Genomic DNA, 22,678 nt, shown 5'->3' with positions numbered 1-22,678 from the left:
ACAGCCACATCCGCCCTTCGATCGATGAATCTGGGAGCGGCTGCTCTTCCCTGGGGAGAGGGCGGAAGTTCTAGCCTCTCAGCCGAGACTTGTCGCTCGCTGAGCTGCTCGCCGGTCAGAAGCTCGCGCCGGAGTTGGGGGAAGGAAGATGGTGAGGAAGGGGTCGCTGGGGCGGGCTGGGCCCAGGGAGCGAGCCCCCGTCGAGCCCTGGGCCGCTGCCGAGCCCGGGCCGAACCGGTGGCGGGGAGTGGGAGGGGCCGTGAGTCAGCGCTTCCCATGTGCGGCCAGGCCAGGCCGGGCCGGGGGATCTCCGCGCGCAGCTCTGGCAACCGGCGGGGACGGCCTGGCCCGGCTTCGCCCTGAGCGGGTCCTGGGGCTTCCTCCGCTCTCCCGGCCCGAGCCCAGCGAAACCCGCCCCCGCTCTTCACAGAGCGGCCGACCCCCACACATACACCGAGCGATCTCCCTCCGCTCAGAGACCGACCTGCCCCACCACAGGGCATCCCCTTCCCTTCGGAGATCATCCCCCAGAGCGACTGGCCCCCTTCCCTAGAGTCTGAGCTCCCTGCATCACATAGAGCTTCTCCTCTCCACAGCAACCCCGTCTCCATTCAGAGACAGACCACCACCCCCGCCCAGCGTAACCCCCTTCTCTCCACACACAGGCCTACCCCAGTCCCATATATAACTCTCCCATGTTCTCAGCCCACACAAGCCAAACCTGTATATAGGTTTCCCCATCTGATTCCATTCCACGTGAGCCAAGTTTAATTATAGTAGCTTTTAATGTCTAATTCCGAAAAGAGGAGTGGAATAACAGAGAACATAAAATCAAACCCTGTGTACTTTAGATATGCTTTAATATGCAATAAGAGAATATTTTACAAGTCACTGTATATAAACATAAAAAATAGGCCCAGATACTTGCACTTGTGAGTAACGTTAATGTACCTGACTAGTGGTGTGAGTTATCATGTAAATCCAGGAGTTTATTATGCTTTATGCCATGTCAGTAGTATCTTTTTGCTGTCCTTTCAGGTCAGTCCCCATGGTAGCTATGTACAAGATGTCATTATAAGGAAATTACATACCTGTAGCTGTTGTATAATTTTCTTACAATTGTTTCAAATGCAAACAAACTCTTTATTTCAGTGCATTTTGAAATCATTAGTTAACTAACTTCCTGTGAGGAAAAACAAACACTTATTTTTCAGTAGAACAAAAATCAGAGAACAGAAAATGAACCAATTGCAGGACTGGAGTTTTAAGCCATGAATGATTCAGCAAGGTACCTAAGCATGTGTTTAACTAAGCATGTGAGTAGCTCCCTTACTTACTTAAAGTTACAAATGCTTAAATACCTTGCTGAACTGGGGCTTTAGTTTAGGAACAATGAATTGTTAGGTTAATGGTCCATGTGCCTGCATTGCACAGTAATCCTTTGATTTTGCTGAGACTATCCACAGGCACAGGGTTCTGTGTGTAGGGTACTTATTGCAGGAAAGGGGCCTAAAGTTTTAATGTTTACATTGCAAGCTAGCATTGCCTATCAGCTTAATCACAGTTGACTTTAGAAACTTACAATTCATTAGGCAGTATTTTTTCTAATTGACCTATCAAGAACGTAGTAGAAAACCGCAGCAGTGTAAGACACATTTGTATTTTACAGATCATATTGTGTAGTAATGGAATCCAACGCTAGAGTCTTTTATAGCAGAGATGACAGGAATAGCTATAGTTCAGTCAGTGTATAGTCTGTTTTTGGGTCTACAGCATCTCTATTCACCAAAAGTAATGTGTGGACAGAACTGGAACAGAACAATTGAGCTGGGGGATTTTGAAAGGCCATATGTGGAACAGTAGTGGGAGGACTATCTGAATTGCTCTAGTTTCAGCTGTTTTAGTACTGTTCATGCTTGCACTAAACCAATGCTGGCTGAAATATAAATCAGTATTTACCCCCTGGAAAAAGCAAGTCTAATCCAAAATGTATATGTCACATTGCAAATCATTTGTAACATCTTTGTGAGTGGATTGACTGTGTTTTATAAGTCTACAGAGGGCCTACAAAGTTTATAGCACAATAAATTTATGGAGTATAGATAAGACGTTGGTGTCAAGATAAATGTGAAGCCCTTCCTCCTTTAGATTTGTAGAAAAGAGTATTTTCTGTTACCCCACATCTCCCTGTTCCTTGCCACCTGTCTGTAGCTAGGGTGAGTGAGGACTCTACTTACCTTCCCCAGCCTCCTGTTGCTGCTCTAAGGTTGTGTCTACTACTTCAACCTCTGCAACTTTCTGGTGGGTGGGAGGTGAAGGGGGACACCTATTCTACTCAACTCTCCCCCAGGCTTTGTGTAAATATTTCTCCTCACCACAGTTAGGCCCTAGAACTATTATCCTGGGTACTACTTTTTCAAGCAACAGCAGAATGAAATTGACCTGATTCTTGTCAGGTTTAGAGTTGTCTCTGTAATGAATACTAGCAGTGAAGACTAGACAATTTTCTTTTTGCTGCAGCTTGGCATTCCTCACCAGTAACATGGCTCCTAAGAGAGCTTTGTTGTAATTGATTGGCTGTCCATGCTAGAACACTCTGGCTTCCCACCCAAAAAATCTGTAGACAATCTGGAATTGGTGTTCGTTAATGCAGACAGGATTATCATTAACCCATGCAGGAAATTAATAGGAATTTCTGCATGTTTCTCTGGGGATTATAGTGCAGCGAAGCTTTCCACTGCCCCCAAATTAGCTATATCAAGATGCCCAGTTAGAGTTGCTGCTGTTTGCTGCTCAGATGCAGACACATCAATGTGTTAAGAGGCTGGTGATGCCTTTTGGGTTAAATATCTTTAAAAAGCATTTTTCTCATAATTTCTTGTTGCCAAGGTACTGTAGAGAGGATATAGGGTCACAATGCAAGTTAAATGTATGCTATGTGTTTTATGCTGAAAATATTTTGAGGTGTCATTTCGTGTTAAAGTAATTCAGATCACAGTAAGTATTATGCTGATTCAGTAATGTTGTGTTTACTAAATAATGATAAATGTGCAGAAAAATATATTGTGGTCGAGCTCTTGTTTTAGACTAGAGAAATTGTATATGTTGTATTAAGCAAAGAAAATTAATATCATTGAAAGCTCAAAGGTTTTCTTTTCCCAGCTGCGTATTCTTGTCATACTAATGAATTGGTTTTGTTCACAGTTTCGCAACCAGTATGACAATGATGTCACTGTCTGGAGCCCTCAGGTAAAAGAATATAATCGTGCTACTTGCTTTCCATTTTTCCTTTTCTCTTTTTTCACTATTATGGTAGTGGCATGAAGGCATGTTCTGGTAGCTCAAGGAGTATGGGTATGTCTACACTACGGGATTATTCCGATTTTACAGAAACCGTTTTTTAACCGGTAAAGTCGAGTGCACGCAGCCACACTAAGCACATTAATTCGGCGGTGATTGCACATTGGAATTCTGGGTTGAGATCCCAATGCATGATGGTGCAAAAACAGTGTCGCGGGTGATTCTGGGTAAATGTCGTCACTCAAACCTTCCTCCATGAAAGCAACGTCAGACAATCATTTTGCGCCCTTTTTCCCCTGGATTGCCCTGGCAGACGCCATAGCATGGCAACCATGGAGCCTGTTTTGCCTTTTGTCACTGTCACCGTATGTGTACTGGATGCTGCTGACAGAGGCGATACTGCAGTGCTACACAGCAGCATTCATTTGCCTTTGCAAGGTAGCAGAGACGATTACCATCCCTATTGCACCGTCTGCTATTGTAAATTGGTGATGAGATGATGGTTATCAGTCATTTTGCACCGTTTGCAATTGGAAATTGGCGATGACGGTTATCAATCCTTCTGTACCGTCTGCTGCTGTCATGGGTGCTCCTGGCTGGCCTCGCTGAGGTCGGCTGGGGGCGCTTGGACAAAAATGGGAATGACTCCCCGGGTCATTCCCTTCCTTATGTTTTGTCTAAAAATAGAGTCAGTCCTGCCTAGAATATGGGGCAAGTGTACTAGAGAACCAGAGAGCACAGCCGCTCCATGTCAGAGCCCCAGAGATCCCGCAGAAATGATGAGCTGCATGCCATTCTAGGGGATGCCCCTGCAACAACCCCACCCGTTGCTTCCCTCCTCCCCCAACCCTCCTGGGGTACCGTGGCAGTGTCCCCCCATTTGTGTGATGAAGTAATAAAGAATGCAGGAATAAGAAACACTGACTTTTTAGCGAGATAAAGTGAGGGGGAGGTAGCCTCCAGCTGCTATGATGAGGACTGTTACCAAGCATTTTGTACCATCTGCCAGGAATGACCAGGAGTCATTTCCATTTTTACTCAGGCGCCCCCAGCCGACCTCACCGAGGCCAGCCAGGAGCACTCACGGGATGATGAGGACGGTTTTCCACAATTTTGCACCGTCTGCCATCAGGAAAGGAAGGGGAGGGGATGCTGCTGTTCAGCGCTGCAGTATCACATCTACCAGCAGCATGCAGTAGACGTAGGGTGACATTGAAAAAAGATGAGAAATGATTTTTTTTTTCCCTTTTCTTTCATGGGGCGGGGGGCAGGGGGGAAGAGTAAATTGACAAGATATACCCTGAACCACCACGGACAATGTTTTTGACCCTTCAGGCATTGGGAGCTCAGCCAAGAATGCAAATACTTTTCGGAGACTGTGGGGACTGTGAGATAGCTGGAGTCCTCAGTCCCCCCCCTCCCTCCACGAGCATCCATTTGATTCTTTGGCTTTCCGTTACGCTTCTCACGCAGCACTGTGCTGAGTCCCTGCTGTGGCCTCTGTCTATCATAGCCTGGAGATTTTTTCAAATGCTTTGTCATTTCATCTTCTGTAACGGAGCTCTGATAGAACAGATTTGTCTCCCCATACAGCGATCAGATCCAGTATCTCCCGTACGGTCCATGCTGGAGCTCTTTTTGGATTTGGGACTGCATCGCCACCTGTGCTGATCAGAGCTCCCCACTGGGCAAACAGGAAATGAAATTCAAAAGTTCGCGGGGCTTTTCCTGTCAACCTGGCCAGTGCATCTGAGTTCAGATTGCTTTCCAGAGCGGTCACAATGGTGCACTGTGGGATAGCGCCCGGTGGCCAATACCGTCGAATTGTGGCCACACTAACCCTAATCCGACATGGCAATACCGATTTCAGCGCTACTCCCCTCGTTGGGGAGGAGTACAGAAATCGGTTTAAAGAGCCCTTTATATCGATATAAAGGGCTTCGTTGTGTGGACGGGTGCAGGGTTAATTCGGTTTAACGCTGCTAAATTCGGTTTAAACGCGTAGTGTAGACCAGGCCTATGATGCTGCTAGTGCTGCTCCATAAAGCAACCTTTGAATGTTGTAAAGCATAGTATGAATAATGCTATGTGCCTGACACACCAAGGAACTGTTAAATATGCAGTTTTGAGGATGAATTTTGTGATTTTTGTTTTTATAGTTGGACTTTACAATAATTTTATTAACCAGTGTTTTGTGCGCTCTCTCTCTCTATATATAACTATATACTAGATATGTTCTGCAGGAGTGTGTTTAGTTCTTTTTAAACTCTAATGTTGGAGTGTAAACGGGTCGACTCACCCCTGCAGCGCCTCCTACTGGTTGCTGTCTGACGTTAGCTCAGTCCAGCCCTGGAGCACCCTCTGCAGGCTGGTGATCCACCTGTTCTTAGGCCCCCCCATGGCTCCCCCTGGACCCGGTGCCCTTTTACATGGGGTGCTGCCCCCTAGCAGTAACCCCTTTCTCTCTGGGTCTCCCCTTCTTCTGGGGGAACCCCCACCCTCTATCCCTACCTTGCCTCAGTATTTGGCTACTGCCAGTCATTGTCTAGCCCCACACTCTGGGGCAGACTGCAGTATCAGCCTACTCATCACAGGCAAAGTTGGGTTTGGACCTGCTGCCTTGGTCTACCCCTAGGTTGCCCTCTGCAACCCACAGTACCTGTTGGCCCACTGCTAGGCCACAGCCTGGGGCTTTCTAGGCTGGAGCTCCCCAGCTCCTCAGCCTTCCCCAGCCCTGCTGCACTCAGGTATCCAATCTCAAGCTCCTAAGCAGCCAGGCCCATCTCTCTCTATAGCCAGAGAGAGACTGCCTGGGCTCCTGGCTCATAGCCTTTTATAGGGGCCAGCTGTGGCCTGATTGGGGTGTGGCCCAGCTGCAGCTACCTCCCCAATCAGCCCAGCTTGAGAGTAGCAGCTCTTAAGCCCTGCCAAGCTGCTTTCAAACCCCTTAAAACTCCGGAGCAGGGACTCCACCCTGCTACATGGAGTATTGCTGGGGGGCAGTCATCCAACACTTCAGGTTGCTTTTGTAATGTGAAATGTACAAACATTCAGTTACATAATAGCAACTTTATGGACTAATACACAAGCAACTTTATGGACTAATATCAGGATGGATTTGATTTAAATCACTAGTCAGGAAGGCTCGATTTAATCACAGATGTCTACATAAAAGGGCATTCTGGAATATGCTGCTCAGTTTCACTTTTGGTTCTATTGCCTGTCCCTCCCTTCTCACATTTATCTCCAGACTTCTTCTCCTTGTCCAGATCTATTCATTGAACGTTTTGAAACTTTGCACGTTTAGAGAGAAGTAAGGGATTGACGCTGTGTACACAAATCTGCAGAGGGACAATAGGGCTGAGGTCTGTTATTTCTCGCCTCTATATATTTATTTTGCTGTTAATAAGCATGTTATCCCTGGAGAGACAAATCCACAGTTTGAGAACTGTAAAACTAAGCATCTCTGATGGTATCTTCTAGACTGTGTACTGAGTCCCATTGGGTAGATAGATTATTTAGGTTAATCTTTCTATACAGAAGCCCCTGGAACCCCATAAGATTAGGTCCCTAATCCATGAACTATTGGAACTCATTTATAAAACTTTTCTTCTATTGTCTCATACTATAGAATTAGAATTTATAATCCCTATTCCATGAGACATTATAGCTCAAAGATATATCTTAATTAAAACTATCTTTAGATAGGTTTTTCCTCAAAAAGCATTTTATCAAAAAAATCTGATTTAAATTAAAAACAGATTTAAAAAAAATCATTGATTTCTGTCCACCCTAATTAATATATTTAATGAGATATTTACAAACATAAAATGGAGTGGGGAAAATGCAAAGAATTGAATTGTAAAAGGACAAGTTGTCTCTGTGATGCACTAACATTCTGTAGTTACAGTGTCGTATTAATTTTCTATGTATTTACCTGGTATCTGCTGTAATATACAATGTGTAATTATGGAAGCCTCATAGTGGCTCTAAGTTAAGGTTGCATTGAGAGTTGCATGTAGCAGGAATTAAACCTTTTGATATGAATAATATATTGTACCTTTTCAAAACTTACAGAGGTTAGTGTTGAGTGGAGAATGAATCTTCTGAAAACTAACAAGCAAACCTCTTAATTAGTTTAAGAATTTTAAAGAGGTCCCTTTGCAAGTTTTTGGGAGTCCAATCTTTTTTCAGATACTTGTAGCAAATTACAGAAATTTTGAGATCTGAAAACTGACTCACTTCTAGATTTTAGCAAAATCAGAGATGTACACTATTTAAAAAGTTCATTAATGTTAGTGTAAAGTGTTAAAATTACTGTTTCTGCACGGCAATTATTATTAGTGAAAATTTTCATCAAATACAAATTCGGTAAATAAAATTTCAACTAATAATGGTTTCTAGCCTCTTGTGAAAATAACCTTGAAAACTTGAACTGAGCATAAAGCAATGCGGGGTTGTCTGTTTTACTTTTTATTGAGTTTTCAAGTTTATTTCAAAATCGTGAGGCCTAGATTTGCCTTCACAGATCTTTACTGTGAGATTATATGCCCTGTTACGAGTGACAGATCTCATTTTAAAGCAGCTAACCAGTTGGGTAGGGGTTTTTCTTGAGGCAAGTGAAATTGGTAGTGTCAAGAAGCCAGGCTGCCACAGTTACAATCTTAAAGTTTGCCCTTGAGCCTTCCCTATTCTGTAGTGTTGACTGCAGACTGGTACGTGTCTGGTAAAATTTTCAAGCTATAGTGTTGAGATCCTTTGTCACGCAGTGTGGGGGAAGACAAGGCCCTGCTCCCCCAGCTTCCTGCGATTCACCATGACTCTCAGCCAGCCAGTAAAACAGAAGGTTTATTTAGACGACAGGAACACCGTCCAAAAGAGGTCTTGTTGGTACAGACAGCAGGACCCCCTTTAGTTCAGTCCATCTGGGGGCCCCAGGGAGGCCACAGCCCTGTTGGTTGGGGTGGCCCTCTCCATTTCCCAGCCAGCTCCAAACTGAAACTCCCTCTAGCCATCAGCCTCCCCCGGCTCCTCCCTCAGCCTTTGTGTCCTTTGTCCAGTATCCTGGTTACCTGGCCTCCAACCCACCTTCTGGGTTCTCATGTTACATGCTCAGGTATGCTCCCTTCCCCAATGCAGGCAATCCCAGCAAAACTCCCCTGCAACCTTCCCAGGTTAATACTCCCCACTCAGCATTCAAATAACACATCAAGAACATTCCCACTTCGTCACATCCTTGAATTAAAGGTGTTATGTTACTACACTGTGTCTTCTGTAAAGTTTCCCATCACCATAGTATGTGAGTGCTGTACTACTATGTTTGCCAAAGACCTACCCAATTCGTATCTTGCTTGTCTGATATAAAACGCTGGTGCTGTGTTGTAACTTAACTATCCACAGAAGAAATCTTAAACTTGATATGCCCTTGTGTTTATGCCACATATACTAAGCCATATAAAAACTGCAGCAAACATGGTCTGAAGCTGCATGTGAAATGCTGAAGTATATGAGATTTAATATGCCCCCAGACACCAGTGTTTTAGGATGAACAGCTAAGTAATTGCTGTTAATCAGATATGGTACTTGTTAGTGATATACAGACATTATATGGGGTGAGACATAAGTGTATCGTTCACATTCTAGGTACCTGAATTCTGCGTTTTAGTTCTTTCCAGCTTTTTCATCTGTGTGACTTTTAACTTTGAATTTCCTGTTTTTATTTTTAAAACTAACATTCCTTAAGATATTTGTTACTGATGCCTAATTACTGCCTTAACTCCTGCTCAGTTTTATTTTGTATCTGATATTATTTATACTTTGTTGTAAAGTACCTTGATACTATGACAAAGATGTGTTTAAAAGGAACACTTAAAATAGCTATTCTCTACAGGTTGAAATTACTTCTCCACAAACTCTCGGTTGTTTTTTTTTAAATAAATACATAAAAATTAGTAGGTGGACTTAAGGCAGTGGTGCAGCAGATGCAGTGGTGTAACACCACAATAATATTTTTTAGATCTGTTACTGTTTATGGTGGCATAAAGGAGTAATCAGGCCTTAATGGTGCATGCTGTCAATCTTTGTATTAGAGTCAAGAATATACACTTCAATGACTGGAAAGGATTTTGACACGAGTTGTGATCTTCTGTGTCAACCATGCAGTTCTTAGTCAATAAATAGATGTATATGGGACAGCCCATAATGGTTTCAGAGTACTCTGTGACAGGAAATGTGTTATCCCCTATTACTGAAATTCCATATCATCTCAGTGGAAAATAAAGGAGTGTTTCAGATACTTCTGGTAGATCTTTCACTGTTGTGATAAATGTAAAACCAACACGCACCAATCAGTTAAAGGTCTGATTTCAGCTGAGACTGAAACTCTGTTCTTAATTAATATTGAGTGAAATCTTGGCCCACTTAAGTCAATGGCAAAATTCTCATTTACTTGAATAGGGCCAGGATTTCACCCTTTGTGTGTAGTTTTTGCAGAGTCTCTACCTTTCTTATATGGAGAGTCAATTTTAAAGTTGTTAATTTATTTCATTCTGTAGGGCCGAATTCATCAAATAGAATATGCTATGGAAGCTGTGAAGCAAGGCTCAGCTACTGTGGGGCTGAAATCAAAAACCCATGCAGTTCTGGTTGCTCTAAAGGTAAGTTTAAGAAAAAAAAATTGGAATTACTTTTTTCTTCTTGCAAGCGCAAACATGGTCAATTCAAGGCCTTTATCGTTGTTAAATTAAAATGTCAGATAAGGGGAGGTAAATTTCTGGTTTGGGGCAGACAAATTTTATAACTTTTTTTTCTTTTGTACATTAGAAAGTAAGATTTACATATTTTCATATGTTTTAGCACTGGTGTAGAACTACTAATATTTTGATTAATCTGTGATAAAATGGGTCTTAATCCTGTGGTGGAAATGGAAGAAATTGATGACATTGTCTAGTTATAAAGCCAAATATATGTTGGTTCAACTGACCCTCCCAAAAAAATTGTAAATATTTTATCTTATTTATTTCTTATCTCTTTTACTTGAAAGCCCACTTTTTTTTCTTCAGTACATTTCTTATTGGGGTTACAAATTTGGGGCTGTAAGTTCAGTCCTTATTGTTAGTTGCTCACAATTTTTTTTAAAGCATTGTCCCTATTGATTGACACATTGTTTAAAGTCTGCCGCAATAATTTTTATGACTAATATGGCTTTTTTGTGTGTAGAGAGCACAGTCTGAACTGGCAGCTCATCAGAAAAAAATCCTGTATGTTGACAACCATATTGGCATCTCAATTGCTGGGCTTACTGCTGATGCAAGACTGTTGTGGTGAGTTTCTTATGACTAATGTGTACAATACTCTAGTAATAATGAAGTAAAATAACACAGACTTCTCATACTGTCATTTAATGAGGCCAGCTAAGAGAATTTGCCTATGGTTACTAGTCCTGCACTAATATGCAAGAAACCAGGGGTGGAAGCCTTGTCCTATTAAAGTAAATGTCAAAATTCCCATGGACTTCAGTAGGGCCAAGGTTTAACTGCTAGGCTTTATTCCCTGTCCAATATCTTGCTTCCCCAAGCTGGTCGAGACTGAGCAGTCTCAGAAGTGTACATCACACATTGGCTACTAACAATTCCTTCAGCTAGTGATGTAGGTAAACTCTAGAGAGGTATTCTTTTGAACTCTCAGCTGGCTGTGTGGTTCTGGCAAACGAGATAAATATAAAATGAGCAAGAAGGATTCCTCTGTTGCATAGAAAGGGACAGAAAAGGCATACTAAGGACCACTTACATATTAATTGCAATAACATTCCAAAGGAATATTTCCTATTAATTTTTCATTTTGCTCCAAATAACCCCTCTTCACTGCATATTCTATAAATATCCATTTTGCCTTCATTCATAGGGTTTCATCTGTACAATATTCTTTCAGGCATATTGTCTTCTAAACAACAATGATGGGTCATAAAATTTTATAGTGGCATTTTTGGTCTTCGTAGCAATGCTGAAACAGTAATAAATTATATACATGCACACAAGCTTAAAGAGGAAAATATCAAGTTGCAGAAGCTTCCTTCTGTTTGTGATCCATATATTTTTATTTGCTCTTCTTATAGTAATTTCATGCGTCAGGAGTGTCTGGATTCTAGATTTGTGTTTGACAGACCTCTTCCAGTGTCCCGTCTAGTGTCTCTAATTGGAAGCAGTATCCTTTTTATGTTTTAGAGATGTGTATATATATATTTGACATGTAATGACTCCATGCTTTTCTTAAAATTCAGTTCAGTTTTCACTTTGTTGATGTGTTTAGAACTCTTTTATATCAAAATATTTGTTTTATTTCAAGCAAAGATTGCTTCGAAAGTTACAGGAAATAGATGCAAAGATCTTGTTTGGTTTTTGGGAGGCCATCCTTTCTTCATCCATGGAATTAGTAGACAAGGCAATAAAGTGCCATGCAGGAGACCTATTGTAGAATTGGAAACAATTTTTTTACTTGTTTTCTGGAACACTTAAAAAGCCCCAGATAATGTCACTTTCTGATGGAAAAAGAACATTTAATGTTACTGCCTCATTTACCTTAATTGCCCATCTCTGGAACACACTAAGCATTTTGTATGTTGATTGTACTTGATAAAAGCAAGTGTATCAAATGGAAAGGGGATGAAATTGGCCAGACTAGCATAAAATCAGTCACTCATATTACTTGCCTGAATATACCAGTCACTTTGTTTGGGGAAGCTAATTGCTATAGGTCTGATTGGAGGTGAAGAAGACCTTACCATTGGTGCTCAAGACAGATGAGATCTGTTTCTCTGGAACAAATTTTTTCACCACAGGAAATGGCTAACAAACCTATAGCAGTTCTGATGGAGTTTTACTTGGATTAAGAATAAAATTTAAAAAGTATTAACTTGAATCTTCACAAGGAACCTTAGCTTGTTTAAGAAACCCAGATACCAACGCAGCGATACGGCAGAAGACCATATGGTGTAGGACTGCTCATTGCAGGTTATGATGTAAGTTGTGTGTGTATGTTTCCATTTCAATTTATCCAAAAGAAAAATGCAGCCAGTAAAATATTTCACTTTTGTAGCAACTAACCTTTTGTTGAGAGGGAGGGAGGCTGACTATAGCAGTACTTATCAATATTCATATGGCTAGAGGAACCTCTCTTTTTTTTCTTGACCCTGAAACGTAATTCTCTTAAATGTTAAATGAAGATAATTTTTTTTGCAGGTCCCTGGAGTGGATATTGATGTATATATGTATACATATGGCTTTACCCATGTGGCTTAGAATTTAAAAAATGGCTAATGATTTTGGGGCCCAAGGTGAGACACTTTAAGGGGGCTTGACCTTCAGAGGGTGGGTGTTCACCACTTCTGAAAATCAGGGCCCCTTTAAGGTGTCTCCAATTGGTTATCCCGTTTGTTCTGTGTAGCACAGACAAGTCACTGCCCTGATGATCTTACAAACTAAGCAAGTTGAAGATAGTGGGCAGCCTGATTGAATCTTGCATGCCAAGGTTCAGCCCTGAACAGGTTTGGACATTTGTACATGTGGGAAGCACTGGGAAATGTGTTTAATATTTATTCCAGGTCATAAAATGGGATCTATTCATAATATAAGATCAATACAACTTATAGGATTTTATAGAGAAACAGGGTTTTCAGTGGCCTCCATTGAACTTGCATAAAAACTTCTGATTAAAGGACATAGTGAAAAGGGGCAATTTAGAAAATTTAGGCTTGAAGCAACTATGTAAGAACTGCGATGTGAAGCACCGTATAAAACATACCTTCATGCATATATGACACACACATCATGTGACAGAGTTAGTGCTAAAAATATTTTAGAAAACTGCATGCCCTCCTGTGAACAGTTTATAAAATTCACACCTTTTTTTGCCAGGATATGGGTCCTCACATCTTCCAAACTTGTCCTTCTGCAAACTATTTTGACTGCAAAGCTATGTCCATTGGTGCTCGTTCACAGTCAGCTCGAACTTATTTGGAGAGGCACATGACTGAGTTTGCTGATTGTGAGTGATGAGACTCTTCTGTTACATTTTCTAATGATCTTTAAAATATATGCTTGCTTTGTTTATATCGCATCTTATCTGGTAATATTTATTTACTGCTGTGCAGAAGGGGAAGATATAAGAGTTGAATAGAAATATCCAATGTAAATCAGGAGGAAGACAGAAACTAGATTCAAAACACTGAAGGTTTTCATGTCTAACTTATTTCAGTTGTTTAGCAGGCAAAATGGAGGAAAAGTGTCTGCCTGGAGAACCTGAGAAAGAGTTAAACAGGAAGAATGAATTTGGTTTTTAGAGAAAGTGATGTTCCTTCCATTTCAGAGAGAGGATAGTATTTCAAGATATGCATGTTTTGTCTGCTTAATATTTAATCTGTAAATAAGAAGTGGATTTTAAATCCCAAATTAATTTTGTTTTTAATAATTAACAGAGGCCACTGAAGAGTCGTGGGGGGGTAAAGCAGCTTAGATATCATGGCCCAGACACCATATAAGTACCTAGATGGATTTATCTGCCATTAGCTTAGAGTCTAATACTACTTTTGTGATTTAATTAATTGTCTTGAATGAAGGGGAGGATTGGTTCCTTATGGCATACTTATATTGGATTTCCAGTTACCTATCAAAGAAGCAACATGCATAAAGCAGTTTGGGGACAGAGCTAGCCAGACTATTTTTCCAGCTAGGAATGGAAGGTGCGGGGAGGGAAGGGTCTCGGGAAACAATACTGTATGTTTAACTGTTTTTCTGATGACAGTGTATTGTTTGTAGGTAACCTGAATGAGCTAGTTAAACATGGTCTGCGGGCTCTCAGAGAGACCCTTCCTGCAGAACAGGATCTGACCACCAAGGTAAACACCAGGATCTTCCTTCTTACTAGAAATTACCGTGACAGAGTTGGTGTTAAATATGGGTGTGTACTGTAATCCTCATTTTTAAGTATGGGAGTCAAACATTAGTATTTAGGTAAAATATATTCAAGTGTGAGTCTAATTCCATATACTATCAGTGTACTATCAGTTCTGAGTCTTAATCTTATAGATTACAGTGCAACTTTCTGAACTTTTGATGTTTGACCTTAACAAAATAATGCTATTGCTAAATAGAAGACTGTTTCCCTTGTTAGTCTCATAAATTCCTGTGTAAGATAGCTCTTCTTTACTTTAGTAACTTTATTGATGATTATTTAAGATTTGTTGAACATAACAAAATTAGTTACAGCATAGAGTGACTCAGCTTCATGCTTAAATGTTCATTTACTTTTAACTGGAATCTTCTGTTGGTTTCTTCAAGATAAAGTATTTACGTTCATGTTTGTGGGTTTTTTAAATGCACTGCACTGTTTCCCCCTAAAAACAATTTAAAGGGGGCTGGAGCATTGATTTTTATCTCGTGATTTCTGGCCCTGAGACCTTGTCCTTAGGTTTATAAGATAGGTTTTATATATTTTTTCAGTGTAAGGGAAATTTTAGTATCTTAACATTTTCTTCTATGGGGCTCATAAAATACTGTCAATGAGAATTTTCATCTGAACCAGTTTTTTTAAACACTTATATTAAGGTAACTTTAAAAAAATAATTCTATTGTGTAATTTTCTTTTGTCCCCTTTCTGGCTACTAGCCCCCATTCAAAACTATTTGTTTGGCCTAGCCTAGTCTTGCACATTCTGGAGCTGCTGCAGAGCTCCTGGAGCATAATATGAAGCAGTATGTTGGTCATAATATGAAGCAAATCCCAAATGGTTATGTTGGTCATCTTTCTTTGTTTTTGATGTGCTCTTTCTTATTTACACTTTGAATTTTAACTTAATACCTGGAGTTAAATCTTAAAATTTCTAAAGTAGTAGTTAAATTTGTTCATTCATTCATGCCTATGTCCAAGTATTCATTAAATATTTTACGTGTCTAGTAATATTATTCAGGTATAGTACAAGGCTATTGATAAAAGGCATATGGCTGGTGGGATGCGCAGAGATTTAGGCACGATTCCCATTGGTTATCATTGTGCATCATATGGAGAACTTATTTAAAAATCCATGAAGACTTTTCTTTAACTAAACCTACACCTGTGAATAACAAACCATGAACACACAACAAACATTTTTATAAAGTCTTGAACTTCTCGGCCAATTTCCACAGCTGTTATCTCTACCAAAAAGCCATATCCTTAGATACCTTGTACCTCTGCTTTCAGAATTTTTTTCCATGTCACATCAAGTTCTTCAGTTCGATCATTAATTTTACCCAGTTCTGTCATGTTAATTTACCAAAGTGTCATGCCACTTTCTAAGGATCCATCTCTTTGAACAACTTAGGACAATTTTAGTCCATTCCTTAAAAGGCTTTGTAGTTCCTTGTATTGATAAAAATTGATATAATTCTTACTCAGCAGGTAATATAGAAATACTGTGGAATCATAACTTAACACCTGACCGGAAATATCTGATATTAGAACAATGCCAAATAAAATGGGAAATAACCATACTTAGTCCCACACTGACATCATTTATTGAATCAGATGTGCAGAAGTACAGTAAATTCTATGCAGAATTTAAAATTGTTACTAATTTTAGCCTTACTAGCAATCTGATAATATAGTCCAATAGGTTTTTACTATTATTTTCTTAAAATATATGTTTAGATCGCATTCCCATATCCTTTGAGAAACTCAAGTGCACACATAGGATAAGAGACAATGAGAGAAGGCTGCAAATTTTAATATTTAAAGATTTATGGAAGATGACTCATACTCTGGGCAATCAGATAAATTACTTGAAATTCCATTAATTTTAATTGAAATGAAATCTAGATTGTTGAATGCATTGGGATTACTCTGGATTTACACTGGCATAGCTAAAATCAGAATCTGGCCCTAGGTCTGTTTGATTATCTTAAAGGTTAAGTTAAGATAAATCTTGCATTTTGTTTTTGGTGTCAGGAAACTTAAAACAGTAATGTTTTCCTGAGGTACTCTTCTGGGTTGATCCATTGAATTCCAAAAGGAAGAGTCATGTACGTTAGTGGGTTTTGAATCAGGGTTAATAAAAGCTTTTCATCTTAGGGCTTGGCTACACTTGAGAGTTGCAGTGCTGGGAGTTTACAGCACTGGTCATCCAGCTGTGTAGGAACAGCGCTGGTGTGTGGCCACACTCACAGCTACCAGCGCTGGTGTGTGGCCACATTTGCAGCATTTGCAGCGCTGTTGGGAGTGATGCATTATGGGCAGCTATCCCAGCGTTCAAGTGGCAATAACGTGCTTTTCAAAAGAGCGGGGTGGGGTGGGGTGTAGTGTGACAGGGAGCGGGGGAGAGAGAGAGAGAGTGGATTTTTGGAGCCAACACTGTGTGTTAGCTTCCTGTCTTGCAAAATCAGAAAATGTTCCCGATCCCTTACCCTTAACTCTTAACTGCAAACAGCCTGCATCCAACAGACTCCCTTTCTCCCCTCTGCCCCTGCTGTTTCTGTCAAGCAAACACTCCCTGCCTGCCTGCCTCATTCACAGGGGTTACCTCATTTGATTGTTCACAGTCAGGTACAGATTGATCACAGCAAACAGGAGGTGTTTGATAAGCAGCTCCCGGAGCTCCAGAGCTCCGAGTTCACAACAAAAGAGAGGCTGCATAACAAAACAAAGAGAGTAATTTAGTTAAAAGCATTCTGGGATATCTGCTAATACCCTGGAGGCCAATAACAGCGCTGGTGTGTGTCCACACTTGATGAGCAGCGCTGGATCACCAGCGCTGCACTCGCTACACCCCAAGCAGACCAGGTGTTCAGCCAGCACTGCAGCCAGGGAGTTGCAGTGCTGGATGTGCCTTGCAGGTGTGGACGGTTACTAATTGCAGCACTGGAAAGCCTCCACCAGCGCTGCAACTCTCAAGTGTAGCCAAGCCCTTAGACAGTTTTGTTTGTTAAAATATTTATACTAAATATATGCTGAAACCAGCAATACTGAAAAATCATATGCTATGTTTATATATGCTGAAACACAACTAAAAAACAAAGGGAGTTGAACCTGTTGTGTCTGAAATCATCAAACTGCATTTTTGGCTGATACCATTTTGGAACATGATAGCATCCTTGTAGAGAGTGAGCCTCCCTCACTTTGTTTTTTCTAAGGAAGCCTACCATAAAGTAAATCTGATAGAGAATTTCCTTTCTTAATTTGATTCACTGTGCCAAATGTATCTTAATCTTAGGAGGAAGCTGTAATTGATACATTTCCCAAGTAAAAGCTGCATGTTAGAGATTCACAAGAGACAGTTTCTCAGTTCTTTCAACATTGTACTTAACAGAATGTTTCCATTGGAATTGTTGGCAAAGAAATGGAGTTTACTATCTATGATGATGATGATGTGGCTCCATTCCTGGAGGGACTTGAAGAGAGACCACAGAGGAAGGTATGTGACTTAGTTAATGATCTTAAAAATAGTTTGAGTTGTTTCCTGTTTGAGATGGCATATCTAATCCTCTGCAATAAGACTGAAGATGAAGGACAAGAAGTCTATTTAACCAGACTAGTCTGAATTAGCAGAAAGCCCTCTCAAGTTGTTTCCATCTTCTCACCTTGGCTGTGCCTGGCTACATGTGCTTCCCTTGGAACATGTCAAGCTCTATACAAGTATAAAATATTACCCTGACCTTTTAACTCAAAGATGCAGCTTGCAGATTCTGTAAGTCCCAACACGCAGTTCTGCCATTCCTCTGATGAAAGTGGAGTATTACATGTTGGGGCCTGTACACCTCTGCTTGCCTTGTTTCCATATTCCTGAGGGGGTTATGGGAGCCTCGTACATGTGTGGGCTTATTTTTGCCAACTTTCTCAGTTAATTCCTGTGCAAAGCTGTCTCTTTCCTGTTTGATTTCTGCCCTTTTATAGTAAAATCTTTTTTTTTTTTCCCCCCCTCTCCTTAAGCTTGCTCCGCCTGCTGAGGAACCTGCAGAAAAGGCAGAAGAACCAATGGAGCACTAATGTTTGTGGATAAGCCCATGTATTAACCTATATATAACAATATAGGAATGTTCATCCATTAATCTTTACCCTGAACCAAGTGCATATTATAGTAATACATTATGGGGAATTAGTCCTAGAGTATTTTCAGATATCCCTAAACTGACATCAAAGAAGTCATACTTGGGCACCTTTTCTTTTTTTAAAGTACCCGAATACTATCTGTTTTGTATGAAGAGCAGATTGTCTTGTAAGGGCATCTGGAATAAATTTTTCTTTCTTGAAACTTGCTATATTGATTTGTTTTTAATCGGTTACACAAAAGAATAATTGGTCAAATTACTCGCATTCTCTCTTCATATATATTTTTACGGCACACATCAGACTGGTGTCTAGGTACCAATAGATATTTAACCATTTGTTATGTTAGCTACAAAAATAGTAGCTGATCAGTGGACTTCATCACTTCTTTTAAAAATGAATTTAGTGCTCTTAAAAGGTGTTAAATTGACAAATGGAAATGAAGGTCAATTTATCTTGAGAATAGATCCAGAAACACAAGCTTCTTTGCATCTTATCAATGTCTCAACCTTGACCTGAAAGTCTAGTAATAAGGGTTGTTCCCTACTCTGTGCTGTCAGTTCTTGGCATTTCTGGTGAGGCCTCCATTCAATAATCTCAGTTTTTATTGATGTCAGTTTTAATGATGTTGGATCCCTGCTCATTTAGAAATGAACTGAGTCAATAAATTCATTTCACAAGAGCCACTAAACAATCATCAAGTGGGTAGGGACTTTCAGAGCACTAACTGGGCTAAAATGAACTGATGACAAACAGTCATGAGGAAACAGGCCATTTCTTATACCAAATAAATGGTGAGTTGTGGGATTGGGACGAGAGACATTACCAGCCCCCAAAGCCATCCTGACTGTGTTGCGCCTTACTAAGCATGTGCATTTAATGGATCTCGGTCTACAGCACATGACACAGTCAGTGTTTAGCCACAGTTTGGGTTTAAGTTGAATGCCATAGAATCTAAATTATCTTTAAATAACAAGACTTTCCATGCCACTGTTCTACAGATCAGCTTATCTCAAGTTTCTCATTGAGGTTCCATAAATCATATCAACATTAGGCATTTTATTTGATTAATATTAATTTGATAAAGTAACATTAAAACAGTTTGCAATTTCTAATATTGTGCTGCTATATGGGACATCTCTAATGAAGCTGCTTTTCAATGAGACTGCTGCTACTAGCTATAAATTCTGATATGCCAACTGAAGTTACAGTGAGTTTCAAATACATTTTGCACTTAGCACAATGGAGCTCTATGAATGTGATAAGCAAATGAACTTTTTCATTTCCACGGTGTTCCACACTCATATCCTTTGTATTAGATTTTAGTGTTGTAAGAAAGGTATTTGTAATATATAACTGGGTGGGGGCATGGATTCATTCTTTGTCTTTAAATGTCAGGTTAAAATTAAGTTCTTTAACATATTTTCTTGTGTAAGTTACTAACCCCACATTGATTATTTGCACTTTCTGGTTCTTGTGCAGTAACATACAATGCTGTCATGTTGGGTTGCAAAAACTATATGGGAGTGTTTTCTTAAGTATTTAAACATTTTTATTTCAAAAATGTTAGTGGGATTTGTATTTTCATAAAATCATAGAAATGTAGGGCTGGAAGGCACCTCGAAGTCATCAAGTACAGCCCCCCTGCACTGAGGCAAGATCAAGTAAACCTAGACCATTCCTGACTGGTATTTGTCCAACCTAGTCTTAAAAACCCCCAGTGATGGGGATTCCACAACCTCCCTTGGAAGCCTATTCCAGAGCTTACCTCCCTTTATAGTTAAAAAGTTTTTTCCCTAATATCTAACCTTGCTCCTGATTTAAGCCCATTACTGCTTGTCCTGCCTTCAGTGGACATGGGGAACAACTGATCAGTCATTCTGAAAACAGCCCTTAACATACCTGAAGAATTATCAGGTCCCTCCCTCAGTCTCTCTCCCCTCCGCCCTCTCCAAAAAACCCCAAAAACTAAACATGCCCAGTTTTTTTAACCTTTCCTCATAGGTCAGGTTTCTAAATCTTTTATCGTTTTTGTTCCTCTCCTCTGGACACTCTACAGTTTATCCATCTCTTTCCTTAAGTGTGGCACCCAGAATTGGATGCACTACTCCAGTGGAGGCTTCACCGGTGCCAAGAAGAGTTGGACAATTACATTCCGTGTCCTACATACAACACTCCTTTTAATAAAACCCAGAATAATATTAGCCTTTTTGGCAACTGCACCACATAGTTAGAATGACTCTCATTCTAACCTAGCCGGTCATTCCCCATTTTGTAGTTCTGCATTGGATTTTTTTTTTTTTTCAATTCATAAGTGAAGTACTTTGCACTTATCTTTATTGAATTTCATCTTGTTGATTTCAGACCAATTCTCCCATTTGTTGAGGTAGTTTTGACTTCTAATCTTGTTCTTCAAAATGTTTGCAACCCCTCCCAGCTTGATGTTATCTGCATATTTTATAAGCATACTTTATACTCCATTATCCAAGTCATGAATGAAAATATTGAACAGTCCCGGACTCAGGACTGACCTTTGAGGGACCCCACCACATATGCCCTCCCATTTTGACAGCAAACTATTGATAACTACTCTTTGAATAAGGTTTTTCTGCCAGTTGGGCACCCGTCTTCTAGAAAATTAATCTAGACTGCATTTCCCTAGTTTGCTTATAAGAATGTCTATGGGAGTGCATCAAATGCCTTACTTAAATCAAGGTACATCATGTTTACTGCTTCCCCCGTATCCACTAGGTCAACAGTCCTGTTAGAGAAAGAAATTAGGTTGTTCGGCATGATTAGCCATGCTGGCTATTCCTTGTAATTCTATTTTCTACTAGGTGCTTATAACTTGATTATTTAATAATTTGTTCCAGTATCCTTCCAGGTATCTAAGTTAAGCTGACTGGTGTATAATTACCTGGGTCCTTTTTGTTTTCCTTTTTAAAGACAGGTACATGTTTGCCTTTCTCTAGCCTTCTGAGACCTCACCTGTCTTCCATGAGTTTTCAAAAATAGTTGCTAAGGGTTCCAAGATTGCTTCAGCTAATTCCCTAAGTAGGTGAGGATGAATTTCATCTGGCTCTGCTGACTTGAATACATCCCATGTATCTAAATATTTTTTTCCCTATTTTGGCTTGCACTCCTTCTCCCTTGTTCCCTCAGGTAATGAAGGCTGCTATCAAATCCCCCCTCACTCTTCTCTTCTGCAGACTAAATAACCCGAGTTCCCTCAGCCTCTCCTCATAAGTCATGTGTCCCAGCCCCCAATCATTCTTATTGCCCTTCACTGGACTCTCTCCAATTTGTCCACATCCCTTCTGTAGTGGGGGGACCAAAACTGGACACGCTACTCCAGGTGTGGCCTCACCAGTGCTGAATAGAGGGGAATAATCACTTCCCTTGATCTGCTGGCAGTGCTCCTATTAATACAGCCCAGTATGGCATTGGCCTTCTTGGCAACAAGGGCACACTGCTGACTCATATCCAGCTTCTTGTCCACTGTAATCCCCTGGTTCTTTTCTTCAGAACTGCTGCTTAGCCAGTCAGTCCCCAACCTGTAGCAGTGCATGGGATACTTCCTTCCTAAGTGCAAGACTCTGCACTTGTCCTTGTTGAACCTCATCAGATTTCTTTTGGCCCAATCCTCCAATTTGTCTGTCACTCCAGCGTATCTACTTCTCCACCATCTGTGAACTTGCTGAGGGTGCAATTCATCCCATCATCCAGATCATTAATAAAGATGTTGAACAAAGCGGGTCCCAGGACAGACCCCCTGGGGCACTCCGCTTGATACTGGCTGCCAACTAGACATCGAGCTGTTGATCGCTACCCGTTGAACCCGACAATCTAACCAGCTTTCTATCCACCTTATAGTCCATTCATCTAATCCATGCTTTTTTAACTTGCTGGCAAGAATACTGTGGGGAGACCCTATCAAAAGCTTTGCTAAAGTCAAGATATATCACATCCACTGCTTTCCCCAAATCCTCAGAGCCAGTTATCTCCTCATAGAAGGCAAACAGGTTGGTCACGCATGACTTGCCCTTGGCGAATCCATATTGACTGGTCCTGATCACCTTCCTTTCCAAGTGCTTCAAAATGGATTCCTTGAGGCCCTGCTCCATGATTTTGCCAGGGACTGAAGTGAGGCTGAGTGGTCTGTAGTTCCCCGGGTTCTCTTCTCTTCTCCTTCCCTCTTCCCCCCCCTTCTTAAAATATGGGCACTATATTTGCCTTTTTGGTGATGTAAGATGCCATACACAGCTTGAACTGGATAAATAGTTTTTAGGTAATTATTTTGTTTTTAC

The 22,678-nt window shown here is 40.6% G+C and overlaps 1 protein-coding gene across 1 annotated transcript; it reads left to right on the top strand.

The window, feature by feature from the left end:
* The first annotated feature begins 2 nt into the window (after positions 1-2).
* On the top strand, positions 3-18,386 carry PSMA1 (proteasome 20S subunit alpha 1). The gene is made up of 10 exons (XM_039538143.1): positions 3-151; positions 3,205-3,249; positions 9,855-9,956; positions 10,519-10,622; positions 11,414-11,502; positions 12,246-12,316; positions 13,212-13,341; positions 14,112-14,191; positions 17,635-17,739; positions 18,255-18,386. The coding sequence occupies exons 1-10, from the start codon at positions 149-151 to the stop codon at positions 18,309-18,311; spliced, it is 786 nt and encodes a 261-aa protein (XP_039394077.1). The 5' UTR covers positions 3-148; the 3' UTR covers positions 18,312-18,386.
* Positions 18,387-22,678: the final 4,292 nt, after the last annotated feature.

Source organism: Mauremys reevesii, linkage group 4, assembly GCF_016161935.1.
Source record: "Mauremys reevesii isolate NIE-2019 linkage group 4, ASM1616193v1, whole genome shotgun sequence".
NCBI classification, from domain to species: Eukaryota; Metazoa; Chordata; order Testudines; family Geoemydidae; genus Mauremys; species Mauremys reevesii.
This window is presented reverse-complemented; position numbering and strand designations above follow the sequence as displayed.

What these genes read in the sequence shown, in the direction of transcription:
- PSMA1 (XM_039538143.1), top strand. An exon ending in AGTGTCTCTAATTGGAAGCA is followed by an intron (nt 11,503 to 12,245) that starts GTATCCTTTTTA and finishes AGCTTGTTTAAG; the next exon opens with AAACCCAGATACCAACGCAG. An exon ending in CATGACTGAGTTTGCTGATT is followed by an intron (nt 13,342 to 14,111) that starts GTGAGTGATGAG and finishes TATTGTTTGTAG; the next exon opens with GTAACCTGAATGAGCTAGTT.